Source organism: Poecilia reticulata, linkage group LG1, assembly GCF_000633615.1.
Source record: "Poecilia reticulata strain Guanapo linkage group LG1, Guppy_female_1.0+MT, whole genome shotgun sequence".
NCBI classification, from domain to species: Eukaryota; Metazoa; Chordata; class Actinopteri; order Cyprinodontiformes; family Poeciliidae; genus Poecilia; species Poecilia reticulata.
In genome coordinates this window covers 24,248,765-24,261,161 of record NC_024331.1, presented here as the reverse complement: position 1 = coordinate 24,261,161, position 12,397 = coordinate 24,248,765, and the positions used below count along the sequence as shown (strand labels likewise).

The window sequence follows — 12,397 nt, the reverse complement described above, 5'->3', positions numbered from 1 at the left end:
TTGATTTCACAGAAGTTTGATTTACTTGGAGTTATATTGTGTTGTTTAAGTGTTCCCTTTATTTTTTTGAACAGTATATTTATTTTGGCTTTGGGGAAACGGGTATTGTCTCAGTGGGTTAATAGTGGGGGAATTTTGTCTTGTTTTATGTTTTCTAACCCTGATCCAAAAGAAAAAAAATTAAACAATAACAATTGTATTATTACAAAGAAGTCGCTGCTCTTAAATAAACATCTCAAGCTTGACTGGATTGCCCATATACAAACTTCCAATAAAGACAAGGACAAATAGAAGAAAAAATATTATCCGCAGGTTGTTTTCACTTTTTTCCTTTAAAAAAAAAATAAAAACATTGATTGTTACTAAAACACACTTGTACACTTGTTGCTTATGCATCTAAATTAGAAATGCAGTAAAAACAAAAGAAGATTTACATTCATTTCCAGTTCTATCTGGAGTTGTAGTGCAGCATCAGCTTGTGAAATTAAATATTCAAGAGAATTTAGTGGTTTTTGTTGCTAATTTCTGCCTCTGTTTCACACAGAAACAAAGTCATCTCCCACGATGCCTCCCACCAAATGTCCCACCTTTGTTGACACAAGGACAACCTTGATGCTGTTTATAATTTTAATCTGCGTCATCAGTGCGCTGGCCATGTGGATCTTCTTCTTGCTGATCATTCCAAGGGTAAATTTGCCTCTTTGCTCAACACTTTGTGGCTCTGCAACCTTTAGAATGCAACACTGATTCAAAGTGTCTATCAGCGGATGTGATCACTCTAACCCATTTATGGAACAGCGATATCTGATACCATCTAGCTGCTGGGAACACGACAAGCACCCCCAAACTCAAATACTGATAACATCTAAACCACCACTGTTCTGTTTACATTGAAAATGCGCCTGCGGCTTTCTCTGACTTTACGGCAGCTACGTTTTTTTTTTTTTTTTCCATTGCTGTCCGTCTTGCGTGTGCTGCTTTCAGTTACACGTAACGTTACGTATCAAACAGCCCCCTCAATAAAAGCAGCTACCACTAACATGCATCTGCTTGCAAAAGTGTTTTAGCTCCTTAACTTTTTCACATTTTGTCATAGAACCCCAAAATTAGTTAAAACATTAGTGCGAATAGTTGTCAAGTGGGGAAACAAAAAGAGACGTTTTTCAATTTACTTTTAATAAAAAAATAATAATAATTTGGACAACAGGACTGTTGTGAACAATTACTTTAGAATCGGGTAATCTATCAATTATTCTGACAATTAAGTAATTTAATCAAAATAAAATTGATAAAGCATTGTAAATGCTGCCATAACGGCAGTATTAATATCAGATATCAGCATTGGCCCAAATTTTCGTATTTGTGTATCCCTACAATGACTTTTCTGTAGTTTAGAAGTGACCCTGTAACAATATTAGCTCATTTTATACAAAAATCTTCCATTTAATAATGAAGCAGCAGGTTCACAAAGACTCTTCTAAAAAATGTCTATTACCAATCTTTAGTCTATGTATTTGTTGTCAGTCAATTTAATAGATTAACTCTCACTTTGCCCAACTATAACTTTTGTGTCCATGTTAGCAACAGGATTTGTCACTTTCGTCACACACAACTGAACATCTGCCAGCTTTGTACCCCCATGATGCGCTCCATCACCCATTGGTTGCTACCGGGATGGTGATAAATTTATTGTCTGGTTCGTCCATAAAGCTATGCTGAGCTTCAGCTACAGCAGCCCGCTGCGTTCAGGCTGTATAAATACCCCCTCTGCGCACTTAATCCTGTTCATTCCCATCCGTCCTCTAGGCAGCAGCTCCGGGAGGAGAAATGCTGTTTTATTCCATGCATTGTGAAAATACGTATACTTTTCCCTTACTTCAGAGCTAAATACTACTTTGTGTTAGTTTATCACATAAAGTCTACAAAACCCATTGAAGTTGATGTTATAAAACATCAACTTCAAAAGAGGAAAAGTTAAACGATATCAATACTTTTTTTTTTTTTTACCTCAAAGTGACATTTCTATTCCCATTTATTCAAAATGTATCCCTCAATTAAGAAGCATTTTCATAACTCTTTGAATTTATTTATTTTTTTACATCTACAACAATGACAGTATAGTAAAGAAGGTTTCCTCTGTGAATTGTTTGCTTACAGGTGAAGCAGTGGTGCATCAGGAGAAGAGCGGAAGGCGACCAGAAAGTCTCCACCGATAATGTGTATGAAATCATGAGCAGGAACGGATGAAGCCAAACTGCTTAGAAAAAATCCCACACAGGGATGAACTTGATGAACATTTTTTTCTGTATTTCCTTCAGTTCGCATCTGTTAATACTCAAAAGAAATTTTAAATGTTTGTTTTATTTTGGTTTCAAAGCGTCAAATCTATGTGATCTACAGTGCAAGTAAGAGAGAACAAGAGTCAGACACAATAACGAGACCAGATGCTGTCGTGTCCCACATATTGATGCAGCAGATCTAGCTGCTAGATATAACAGTGGACTGCAAGTCTGTTGTTAAAATGTCAGACATGTAGAAAATGGTTATTGTCATGTAGCTGTTTTTGGTTTTAAACCAAAAATTTTGTTAGAAAATCAGTACAAGTAAATGACTAAATAAGATTTTTCTCAGAATCTGTGGTATTTAAAGGTCCACTCTGGGTTTGGTGATGAGTTTATCAGATGTGAACAGAAGGAAACCACAAGCGTCGCTAAACCGCTGTCATCTTAAAAGGATGCTTTTCTCACCAGAAGAGACCATTTGGCTGCACTGAACCATGCAATGGAGCAACTGCACTCTGTGTATGCAACACACAGCTTTTTATTTCTGTTTTCTAACATTTAATTTTTATGAAACAAAATGTTTTCTTTTTGCTCATTTGTAAATGTTTTGCCTTAGAGGCTACAATACATTGTATGATTGCTTTGACTACTTACTGTTATTAGGTGTGTTGGAATTCCTGGAGGACTGAAATCCAATAACCTAAGAAAAATAAACATTTTATTACAAGAGTCTTCTTGTTCAGCTGTTTACCTAAACCAAACCTCTGATCTGGGAGAGTTACCCTCTTGAGGTTTGTGGTGTCTTCCTTTGTCGTTTTTTATGAACTTTGAATGGGTTGAGTGCCATTCAGGGTCTTTCTGTTCGGAGTTTGCATGAGTTTGCATACAATCTGCATGCATGAGTGTTCTCCCTCTGTGCTCTGAATTTCTCTCACAGTCCAGAAATAGGCGGGTTGGGTAAATTGGAAACTCGAACGGTGTTTTTATACCAAAACAGTTCCAGTGTTATGGCACAGACTGTGGCACAGAGAAATGATGCTGCCCTGACACTACCTGCTGTTTTCTGGGCCAGAATAAAGAACTGCTTTCATCAGAGGCTGGGAGATAACCCACATGGAGAACAACATGTGGGTTATCTCCCACATGTTGGGAGATACGTTTTGTGAGCTTTATGCAGAAGGGGGCAGCTTTATATCATATTATGATGCTTTTCCCTCATCAAAAGCACACCTGGAGTGTTGCTTTCATTCTTTCATGCGTGTGTGAGAAATCCTGGAATCTCCCATGGCAACCATTTGGGAGTACCTAAGCACTTGCTCACCCAACACGTTGTACGCTACCCGTTGAGGATGTATGCGAATGTTTCCATGTAGGACATGTGATGGACTGATGACCTGTACAAGATGTGCCCAAATTCAAGCCCATTAAGTGGTGGAAACAGGCTAGTGAAGACCTTCACCGCATAACCTTTACCAGGATTAAGTAAAAAAATAAATTGATGGATGCTAGATTATTTCAGATTCATTTTAGTTCAATTTGTCGTTTTCATTTTGTGCTTCAAAATCACGTATTTTCCCAAATTATCTGATAGATTTCAGCTGAGTCTTGGCTCCCCCCACCTCCCTTTCAGCATTTTTGATTTGCTATTTTACAATATTACACATAACTTAATTTCTGAACTAATTTGCTTTGATCTCTTCCTATGCATGGATTACTTTAAGCTTTGAACAACAAATTAATTTAACATATTTAAAGTAATAAAACAAATTTACGTCTTTCTGCATTTGCTCATACTGTCTAAAACCTGCGCCAGTCAAGGTTATGAAAGCACTTGTTTGTGAGTATGTTTACACCACTCTTGTTGTGAAGTTAGTGCTTTTGTGAGGCTATATGCCTTGTGGCCAAAGGTTGGGTTAAGTGCTCTACATAAAATGTCACTAAATGATTGAGCTTGCTGCTCGCTCCAGTTGAGAAGTAGGTTTCCTTTCTTTTTGATGTACAATAAAGTCATGAGCATCCTCCACCACAAAATGTCAAGGTTGTAGTCTAAAGCAGATCCATGCCAGCAGAAAGCTGCATTGTGTCATTCTACCTCTTCTGCAAGACGCTTTAACCTTTCAGCCTGACAGATCGACTGATTTCATGTGACAGAAAAGAGTCGACAAGGTTAAAGCCTTGAGACATCCGATAGTCCTCATTCATCCATCCATCCAATTTCTTTCACCCTTGTCCCTCAGTGGGGTCGGGAGGGTTGCTGGTGCCCATCTCCAGCTAACATTCCGGGCGAGAGGCGGGGTCACCCTGGACAGGTCGCCAGTCTGTCGCAGGGTAACACAGAGACACACAGGACACACAACCATGCACACACACACTCACACCTACACACCTAGGGGCAATTTGGAGAGGCCAATTATCCTGACAGTCATGTTTTTGGACTGTGGGAGGAAACCGGAGTACCCGGAGAAAACCCACCATGCACAGGGAGAACATGCAAACTCCATGCAGAAAGACCCCAGAATTGAACCCAGAACCTTCTTGCTGCAAGGCAACAGATCTACCAACTGCGCCACTGTGCAGCCCAGTCCTCATTCACTATTCATTAAAAGAAGAAAAACATAAAAAAATCTATTTTTACTCACTGGTCTTCAACCCAACTGACACTTGATTTTACTCAACTTCTGCTGGTATTGGCTTGAGTTTTTTCAATTTAATTTACATTGTCGTGTGTTTGGTTTTGTCATTTTATTTAGATGACTTTTGTCTTTTGTCTGATCTTTATCAGGCTGGTGTTGAAGCGCTTCATGAACAAAGTTGATGGTCTGACACTTCAACGATTACAACCATCTATGAAATGAACACAGCCTTTTATGTACTGCTAGGTTATCTAATCAGCCCACTAAAGTATTGAGCAAACAGCCACCGTGAGAAAACTTGATGTTGTACAGCCACTCTTGACCTATTTCTGTTGTAACTGTGGGGCACAAAGTGGAAATTCGTTGATTTTGACATTCGTAACAAATTTACAGGACAGTCAAGTGGACAAATAGATTTTCTCTTTACAGTGTTTTACTCACCATGATAGCAGAAGAGACACTGCCTCACCTGCGCTCTGACTGCAAGTCACTGACCTAAAGCAAGAACTGGATAAAGTTTCATTTAGTCAGTCTCCCAAAAGTTTTGAGACTGACTAACTTTACTGCCTGACTAACTTTGCACCCAGCTGAGGTAACTAGGAAAATGAATCAGATAAAATCACTACATTTTCCTTTGCACAACGTTTTTACCTCGCCACAAAATGACCTGCTAGCATCATTTTGTTGATCTTATCTTCGTCTCTGTTGACAGCTTAAAACAAGGACAGGGGATTGAAGCGTTCACAGCTTCAGAAGATGATGTTTGTTTTATTCATATACTTTCTATGTCGTATAAAATAAAAGTTTTGAATAAAACAATGTTTTTATGAAGGACATCACCTTAACAGTTCTTGTAATGAAGAACCACATATAGTATATAACAAGAGTAGAAAAAACCCCAAACCAAACCTGAGATTTGTTTGAGGTTCCGTTTGAGTTTTGCTTGAGATAAGAGCCCGTTAAATACAGTCTAAACAAATATCAATTTCAACCAGAAGAGGGCAGCATTTCACAGTTATTTCACAGCAACACATTCATTCATAAAATCAGAGATTGGTGAAAACGATTGTGGAACACGCTGCACAATCGACATGTCTATAAATCTGAGATTTCACTTTGAAAAATGTGGATCGCACACCGGATCCCACATGGCAAAAAATGTGTAAAATGTCTTAAAATTAATCCATCTTTAATTCAGCATTCAATCTTACTGTAAATTGTAAATAATCAGCCCTAGGAGGATTCAGTAGGGGAGAGAAGAATTGTGTTTAAAACAAACAAACAAACAAACAAACAAACAAACAAACAAACAAAAAATCCCATGTTCTTTAAACTAACCATCTTAATTTTGATTTAGATTCCACCTTCCTTAGGAAATGTAAAAATGCACCCAAATTAAAAGTGTAAGTGGGAAGTTTTCTCAACCCAACCAGGAACAACTGGAACCATGTGCTATCATGTCATGGGACACAGGTTAAGCTTTACAGTAAAACACTCCAAGTAAATTTGGTTTGAATTTGAAATTAGGCAAAATATGTGGAAAAGCCCCTCATGCCTGTTAGGCATAATGGAGGATCTGTGGTGCTGTGGGCCTGTTTGTTCTGCACACTTTGTCACATTACATAGCATCATGAACTATTTGACATACCAGGTTTGGAATAAATTAAAGTGTGCTTCTCTAAAAACTGGAAATATTTTTTCATTTTTGTTTTTTAAAATCCAGATTGTCAAACCAAATCAGCACAGAAATGGTTAATTAGGCATAAAAGTAATCCTTTTCCGTGGCCATCTCAGCCCATAGATCTAAATCATATAGAGACACCATGGGGTGAGCTCTTTCTGGACCAGTGAGGAAAGAAAACTGTCTCCAGTTAGGTTTAAAGCTTTTGTAAAGCCCCATACCTTTTCTGTTTATGAAGTTTGATTGACCACTGTAAGCAACTCTTGACTGTACTCAATGTTCTGCATTAAAAAAAATCACAATATCTATGAAAACTAAAACAGAATGCATATATTTTTGCAGTTTGTGAGTTACGCGTTTGTGATTTTTATGATTTTATATTAAATGTATGTTGTATACATTATTTTCTGCTGTGTTTGCTTTAATGATTGAAAATGGAGATTTACCAATTGCTAAATCTGGTGCAGATGTCAACGCTGCCTTTTGTGAGATCAGTGTACATAGTCCTATGTCAATAAAGTCAGATTCAAAGTTAGACTGCAAAAGAGAAGACAATAAAAAGAGGAATAATCAAAGATCATCCTCTCTGTGTATCTTCTGAACTGTCTAGGGAAAATGTTGGTGTTCAAAGCAATAAAAACTGGAGACTCAGTTATTCTAATAAAACGCGTTATTGCCAAAGAGGAGATATATTCCACCACAAAACTGATTTATATTTTTTTGAAAAGTCAGATTTTTCTACAATGTTCAGAGTGCAGCCGTAATGATAGATGAATTTATTTTTTTACCAAACGTGTCAATAAATGTGACACACACTATAGCAGGCTTATAATTCTGCATGTATCTACAGGGGTGACCATGGAAGCAGCTCCGCACCAGAGCTGTGTCCGACTGCGATCCGTGCGTAAAAGCGCGTCAGCTGCGCTCTGCTCCCTCTCTCCCTCTCCTCCCCGTCATGCGCTGATTTCCTTTCATCGCGGTCCCAAAACGGTCAGCTTCAGTCTGAAGTACGCGTCATATTTACATCTGCGTTTGCCTGCAGTCGAAGGACGTCATTACGCACTCGGATCAGCTGAGCCAGAACAGAGAAGTATAACAGTGAAGTCCTCCTGGCTTTTGGGTTGAAGGAACCGGAGGAAAGGGACAGTCCAAAGTTTTCTTCTGGAGACAAAGACGCTGCTTTATTCCTCAGACGACTACGAGAAGTTAACTCACCGGAAGCATGAAGAAGACCGTCAATCCAGGTACAAATATGATCAGAAATGTTTCATCTTGGGACTTAGTGATAGCATGTAGGGATGTCATGCAGGAAGTCATTAATTACGTGCCTTCATGTATTTATGTTGATTGTTAATTGGTGTATATTGGTACAGGAATGATTATGAGTCAGTTTGTTTTGAATCTTCTGGTAATGCAGCAGATTTGATATAAGATTGGATAAAATGCATTGTAAGTAATACTCCAATTTATATGTGTTTTTAATCTAAATTAAATAAGTAAAATCATGATGAGAACTCATAATGTACAATCTATGTACAAATTACTGCTGACGCTCTTCTTAACCTCTATTTTTTTCTTCTCTTGAGCTGTTTTGTTTTTTTGGCTCCAACTTGTCACACTCTTTTAGACGTCATCACCTCTGTTGTTTTGGGCTAATTTGTTTTACAGATGAGTGTTATGTCCCTCAGGAAACCCCTTCTGGGTCTCTTGGCTTCTGCGGTCTTGTGTGCCATCCTGAGTGTCATCACCATCATCATCATCACCATCATCATCTATCCTTTTCTTCCTGACCTTCTGTTTGAACGCATCCACTCCTTCGGGCTGCGCTCTCTGTCTTGAGTCATGATGCGTGCCTGTGTGTCCGTTTGGCTTCGCTTTTTAAATGTCTGATTTCTCTTAATATCAGGTTACGTGGATATTATTCGAGCGGCATTGTAAGAGTTTAGGAGTTGGAAGTACCTTGGAAAAGCCTTCATGAGCCTTAAAGATTTCCTCAACCACAGGCGTCCATACATTGTTGCATTGTGTGTGATACAGATGTAAAGCAGCTGTGTCGTGTGGAAAAAGGATTCACGGTTTTCATTTTTCAGAGAAAAATGCTGCTCCAATTTTCACCAAAAAAAAAAAAATCATAATGTGAGAAAAATGATCAAGCCTTTATTGTTTCTTATTCAATTTATTTAACAAACAAATCAATCTAAAATAAATGCTAACTTAGACTATCGTCCCACCGTCCTTTACTTTTGGGTTGGTCTCATTCTTACGGCTTTGGAAATAAATCTCTGTTCATTGTGACGTAATTTAACCAGGCAGACAGGATTCAGCCACAGAGAGGAAATATAAGGAAACTGAATCTAATTCAGCTTTTTAAGTGTTATAACAGGGCTGGATCTCTCCAGCAGACCAGGAATCAGACAGAATAAATCAAATGAAATAAATGTGTTCGTTTGGAAAGCACAAAAATATTCACGTTATGTGAGAATAAATCCTTGCAGGCTCAACAGACCTTTTCACCCAGCAGCAGTGACAGCTCTATTTCTGGTTCTGGGGACATGCAAACACATAAATGTGGGTCACACTGACGAAATGTTGCACTTAGGCTTTCTAATTCTACACATTAATCCTAGCAATATAAGCTAAAATAGGCTTCAGCATGTATTCAAGATTATCTCCCCCAAAAACTGTCTTCTCATGTCAAATTTTGGATTTTACAGCAGCAGTTCCAACCCTCGACAAGCCATTTGAAAACACAAAAATCTATGTTTTTAGTATATTCATTAACATTAAGAGAAGATAAAATCTCACAACCATTTTTTTTGTTTGTTTGTTGAATGGAGACATTATAGCCATGTTGCTCTGGATAAAACGACACATTTCCATTCTTAAAACCCTTCCACCGCTAATAACAAAGCAACAAAAGACTAATTTTAATTTCCAAATGAGGTAAGTTCAAACCAACAGAAAGGGTGTCCATTGTCCTAAAGCAACTCATTAGTGCAGTTACTCACGAGAGTAACTGCACTGCACAGAGTAACGTCTGTTAGAGAGAGTTGCGTATGTTGTTGCAATTTCATATTTCTCAAAGCATTTCCCTAATGTTAGAGCTTGGATATTTTCCCATTTTGGGAAAATAAGTTTGCTGGCCTCTTATCACCAACTTCCAGTTTCTGTCTCTGGAGTGTTTCACTGCTACACCTGCCATGACACAGCATCACCGTACAAACACTCTCACAGAGTCTGAGATTTTTTTTTCTCCTCACTCTTGAGTTGTTAGCCATGTGGGTGGTCTGACTGCCGCGTCACATCTGATGCATGATGAGAGCAGGTTTCTGTCTTGATGTTTGGCATGAATTTCCCCCAGAAAACTGCCCACATCTACACACGTTTCCAGCAGGGTGGGTATCTTGTCTCACTGGATAAAGCAAACGTTTGAACTGAGAGGCCGCTTTGCTTTTTGATCTATCCTTTGTGGTGTAGAAAGCATAAGACCTGGCAACCACATGCTGCTTTTCACAGACTGCATTTCAGAAACATTGTCCATGCGGCATTATGACCTCGAGGTGTCAGGCTATTGGTCAAGCTGGTGAGTTTCATGGTTGAACTGAGAAAGAACTCAATTTGAAGTTTTTTTTTTTTTTTAATGATTGAACTTTCTTACCCCGAGAAAAAGATTTGATCAGTGTGGAGTTGACAGATGTAAAAAGTTGGATTGAATTTGAAATAACAGTAATGGTAAATCAGTTCTGAATTTGGAAAAAGAAAAACAGACAAACAAACTGAAGAAAACAATCAACGTTCATTCATTCACCAAACGGTAAAAGTTTGGGTAACTCAGCCAAAACTGGTAATGAGAAAACATGTTGTTTCAGTAGCATCCTGAAAATGCGGTTAATCTCAGTTTGAAATGTCATAAATCTGATCAGAAACTACCAGGACCATCTCAAAGTGGAAGAAGTCTAATTTTTACCTTTTACCTCTAATAATTATTTGCTGTTTTTATGCAGCAAAGTCCACAGAGACCCGGAGCCTGTTGGGCTCAATGAACTGGATGTGCCCATGTTCTCGTGCATCTTCATGTAATGTGACCCTTGAGTAAAGAGCATGAGCAGGCAGACCCAGGGGAGTAAATGCACTCTTACTTCCCTGCCTTTATTCCCTTTTTTCTTCCTACGCATGAAAGATTTCAGTGAGCTGCGCGATATATTTTCTTGGATGGGTTTTCTTTCTTTTTTTTTTCTGAAGCAGGCTTGTCCTCAGCTGGAACAGGCTTCTCTGGTGCTGCTTGTTCTTATTAGTCTGAGCTTAAATGTATTTTTTTCTCAACTTAGCATTGCCTTTTTTAAGGTCCTATAATTCCTTACGAAACATTTTTTAGAGGGGTGAAAAAGAATAACAGCCACGACTGACTCTGCAGGACTTCATGTGAAGTTGCACACTTTATCTTATATACAGTGTCTTGCAAATGTTTTCATACGCCTTGAATTTTTTTGTTACCGACATGAAGCAGTGTTTAAATTTGTTTTCCCCATAAAATCTTGAAAATCTATTTGTATTCTGACCCCTATTTCCCTTATACCCCTAAATAAATTCGAGCTTTCTTCAGAAGTAAATGGAGCATACAAATGTGTCATTTATTCACGCTATGAATTTTACAAAACTATCACCATACGTCACCCTACACAGCCCAGCCTCACAGTAGCTGCATTTGCATTACAAATGTGTGCAAAACTTTGTCAATATTCCACTAATGTCGAAAAAACACAATTTCACAATTGTGGTGCTAATTAAGAAACACAATTAAAATCATACACGAGTGTTCACGCGATAAGTCATCGAAAAATATTCCACACCGTGATCCTTCACCTACTTCCTGTTGTCTTCTTCTTCGTGGTTTGCGCCAGTGGCAACATTCGGTTGTTGATCGTGAGACTCGGGATGTGAAAGAAAAATGTTTTTTCATTGCAGTTTTGCAAAATAAACCAGCAGAAAACCTAATATTTTAAATCTGATGTCGCTCTATTTGCACAGCAAAATAAAATAAAATATTGTTAATAGCATTCTGTTTGAAAGGTTGGGTTCCGAGTCATTTGGCATTAAATCCTACGATGACCAATATATTCCAACTTACTTTGAAGAACGTCTCGGGACAGTCTCAAAAACTTTTTATAAACGCATCAAACCTTATAACCGCAGTCCGAGGCTCATCATTCATCCTCCCACTAAACCTCACCATCGCGTCCTCAAGAGAACGAGCAGATGAGGGGAGTCAATACTGCTCTTTATTTCTGCTTAACAATGCCTCTACAGTAATAGCTGAGCTGGATTCCCTTATGTCTGAGTCACACTCTGGCCCGGCCTGCCACAGCATTCTCTACAACCCCCTGTGATAATGAAACTGTCGTTCATTGTCTATTTTCTTATCACCTTTGTGCCGAGCGGCCCGACTCGCTGCATAATATGACCCTTATCTCCCCAAAGACCCCGTGCTTAAGTATGAAACCACTTTTTATCAGTCTTAGGTGCTAAGAAGAAAAGCTGACTCTGTTGCATTAGAACCCAACTACTTAGCTAAAGTTTTTCTCTCAGTTGACTTTCCTGCTCTGAGATAAGCTAATAGCCTAATGCGCTCCCTCCCATCACTGGGTGAAACGACATATGGTTTCTGTTCTGTCTCTCGGGGTTGTGTCTCCCGGTTATCTGTCCTCACAGCTGTGATTGCGATCTGAGTAAGCGTAGCTCAGGGCTGTGAAACGCTGACCCATACCTCTGTAAAGCACGCTCCAACAAAGGAGACTCTTCTC

The 12,397-nt window shown here is 38.7% G+C and overlaps 2 protein-coding genes across 7 annotated transcripts in view; both read left to right on the top strand.

Annotated features, from left to right (window-relative positions):
* Positions 1-3,012, top strand: part of LOC103467975 (uncharacterized) — a 9,249-nt gene extending 6,237 nt beyond the window's left edge. For all 6 annotated transcript variants that reach the window (XM_017307263.1, XM_017307256.1, XM_017307232.1 and 3 more), the window contains 2 exons: positions 545-687; positions 2,158-3,012. In XM_017307263.1, the coding sequence (XP_017162752.1) occupies positions 545-687; positions 2,158-2,247 (233 nt within the window). In that variant the 3' untranslated portion in view covers positions 2,248-3,012. The remainder of the gene's footprint in view (positions 1-544; positions 688-2,157) is intronic.
* Positions 3,013-7,608: 4,596 nt separating this feature from the next.
* Positions 7,609-12,397, top strand: part of septin9b (septin 9b) — a 79,448-nt gene continuing 74,659 nt past the window's right edge. Inside the window, exon 1 of the mRNA XM_008414778.2 lies at positions 7,609-7,840. Within this exon, the coding sequence (XP_008413000.1) occupies positions 7,819-7,840 (22 nt within the window). The 5' untranslated portion in view covers positions 7,609-7,818. The remainder of the gene's footprint in view (positions 7,841-12,397) is intronic.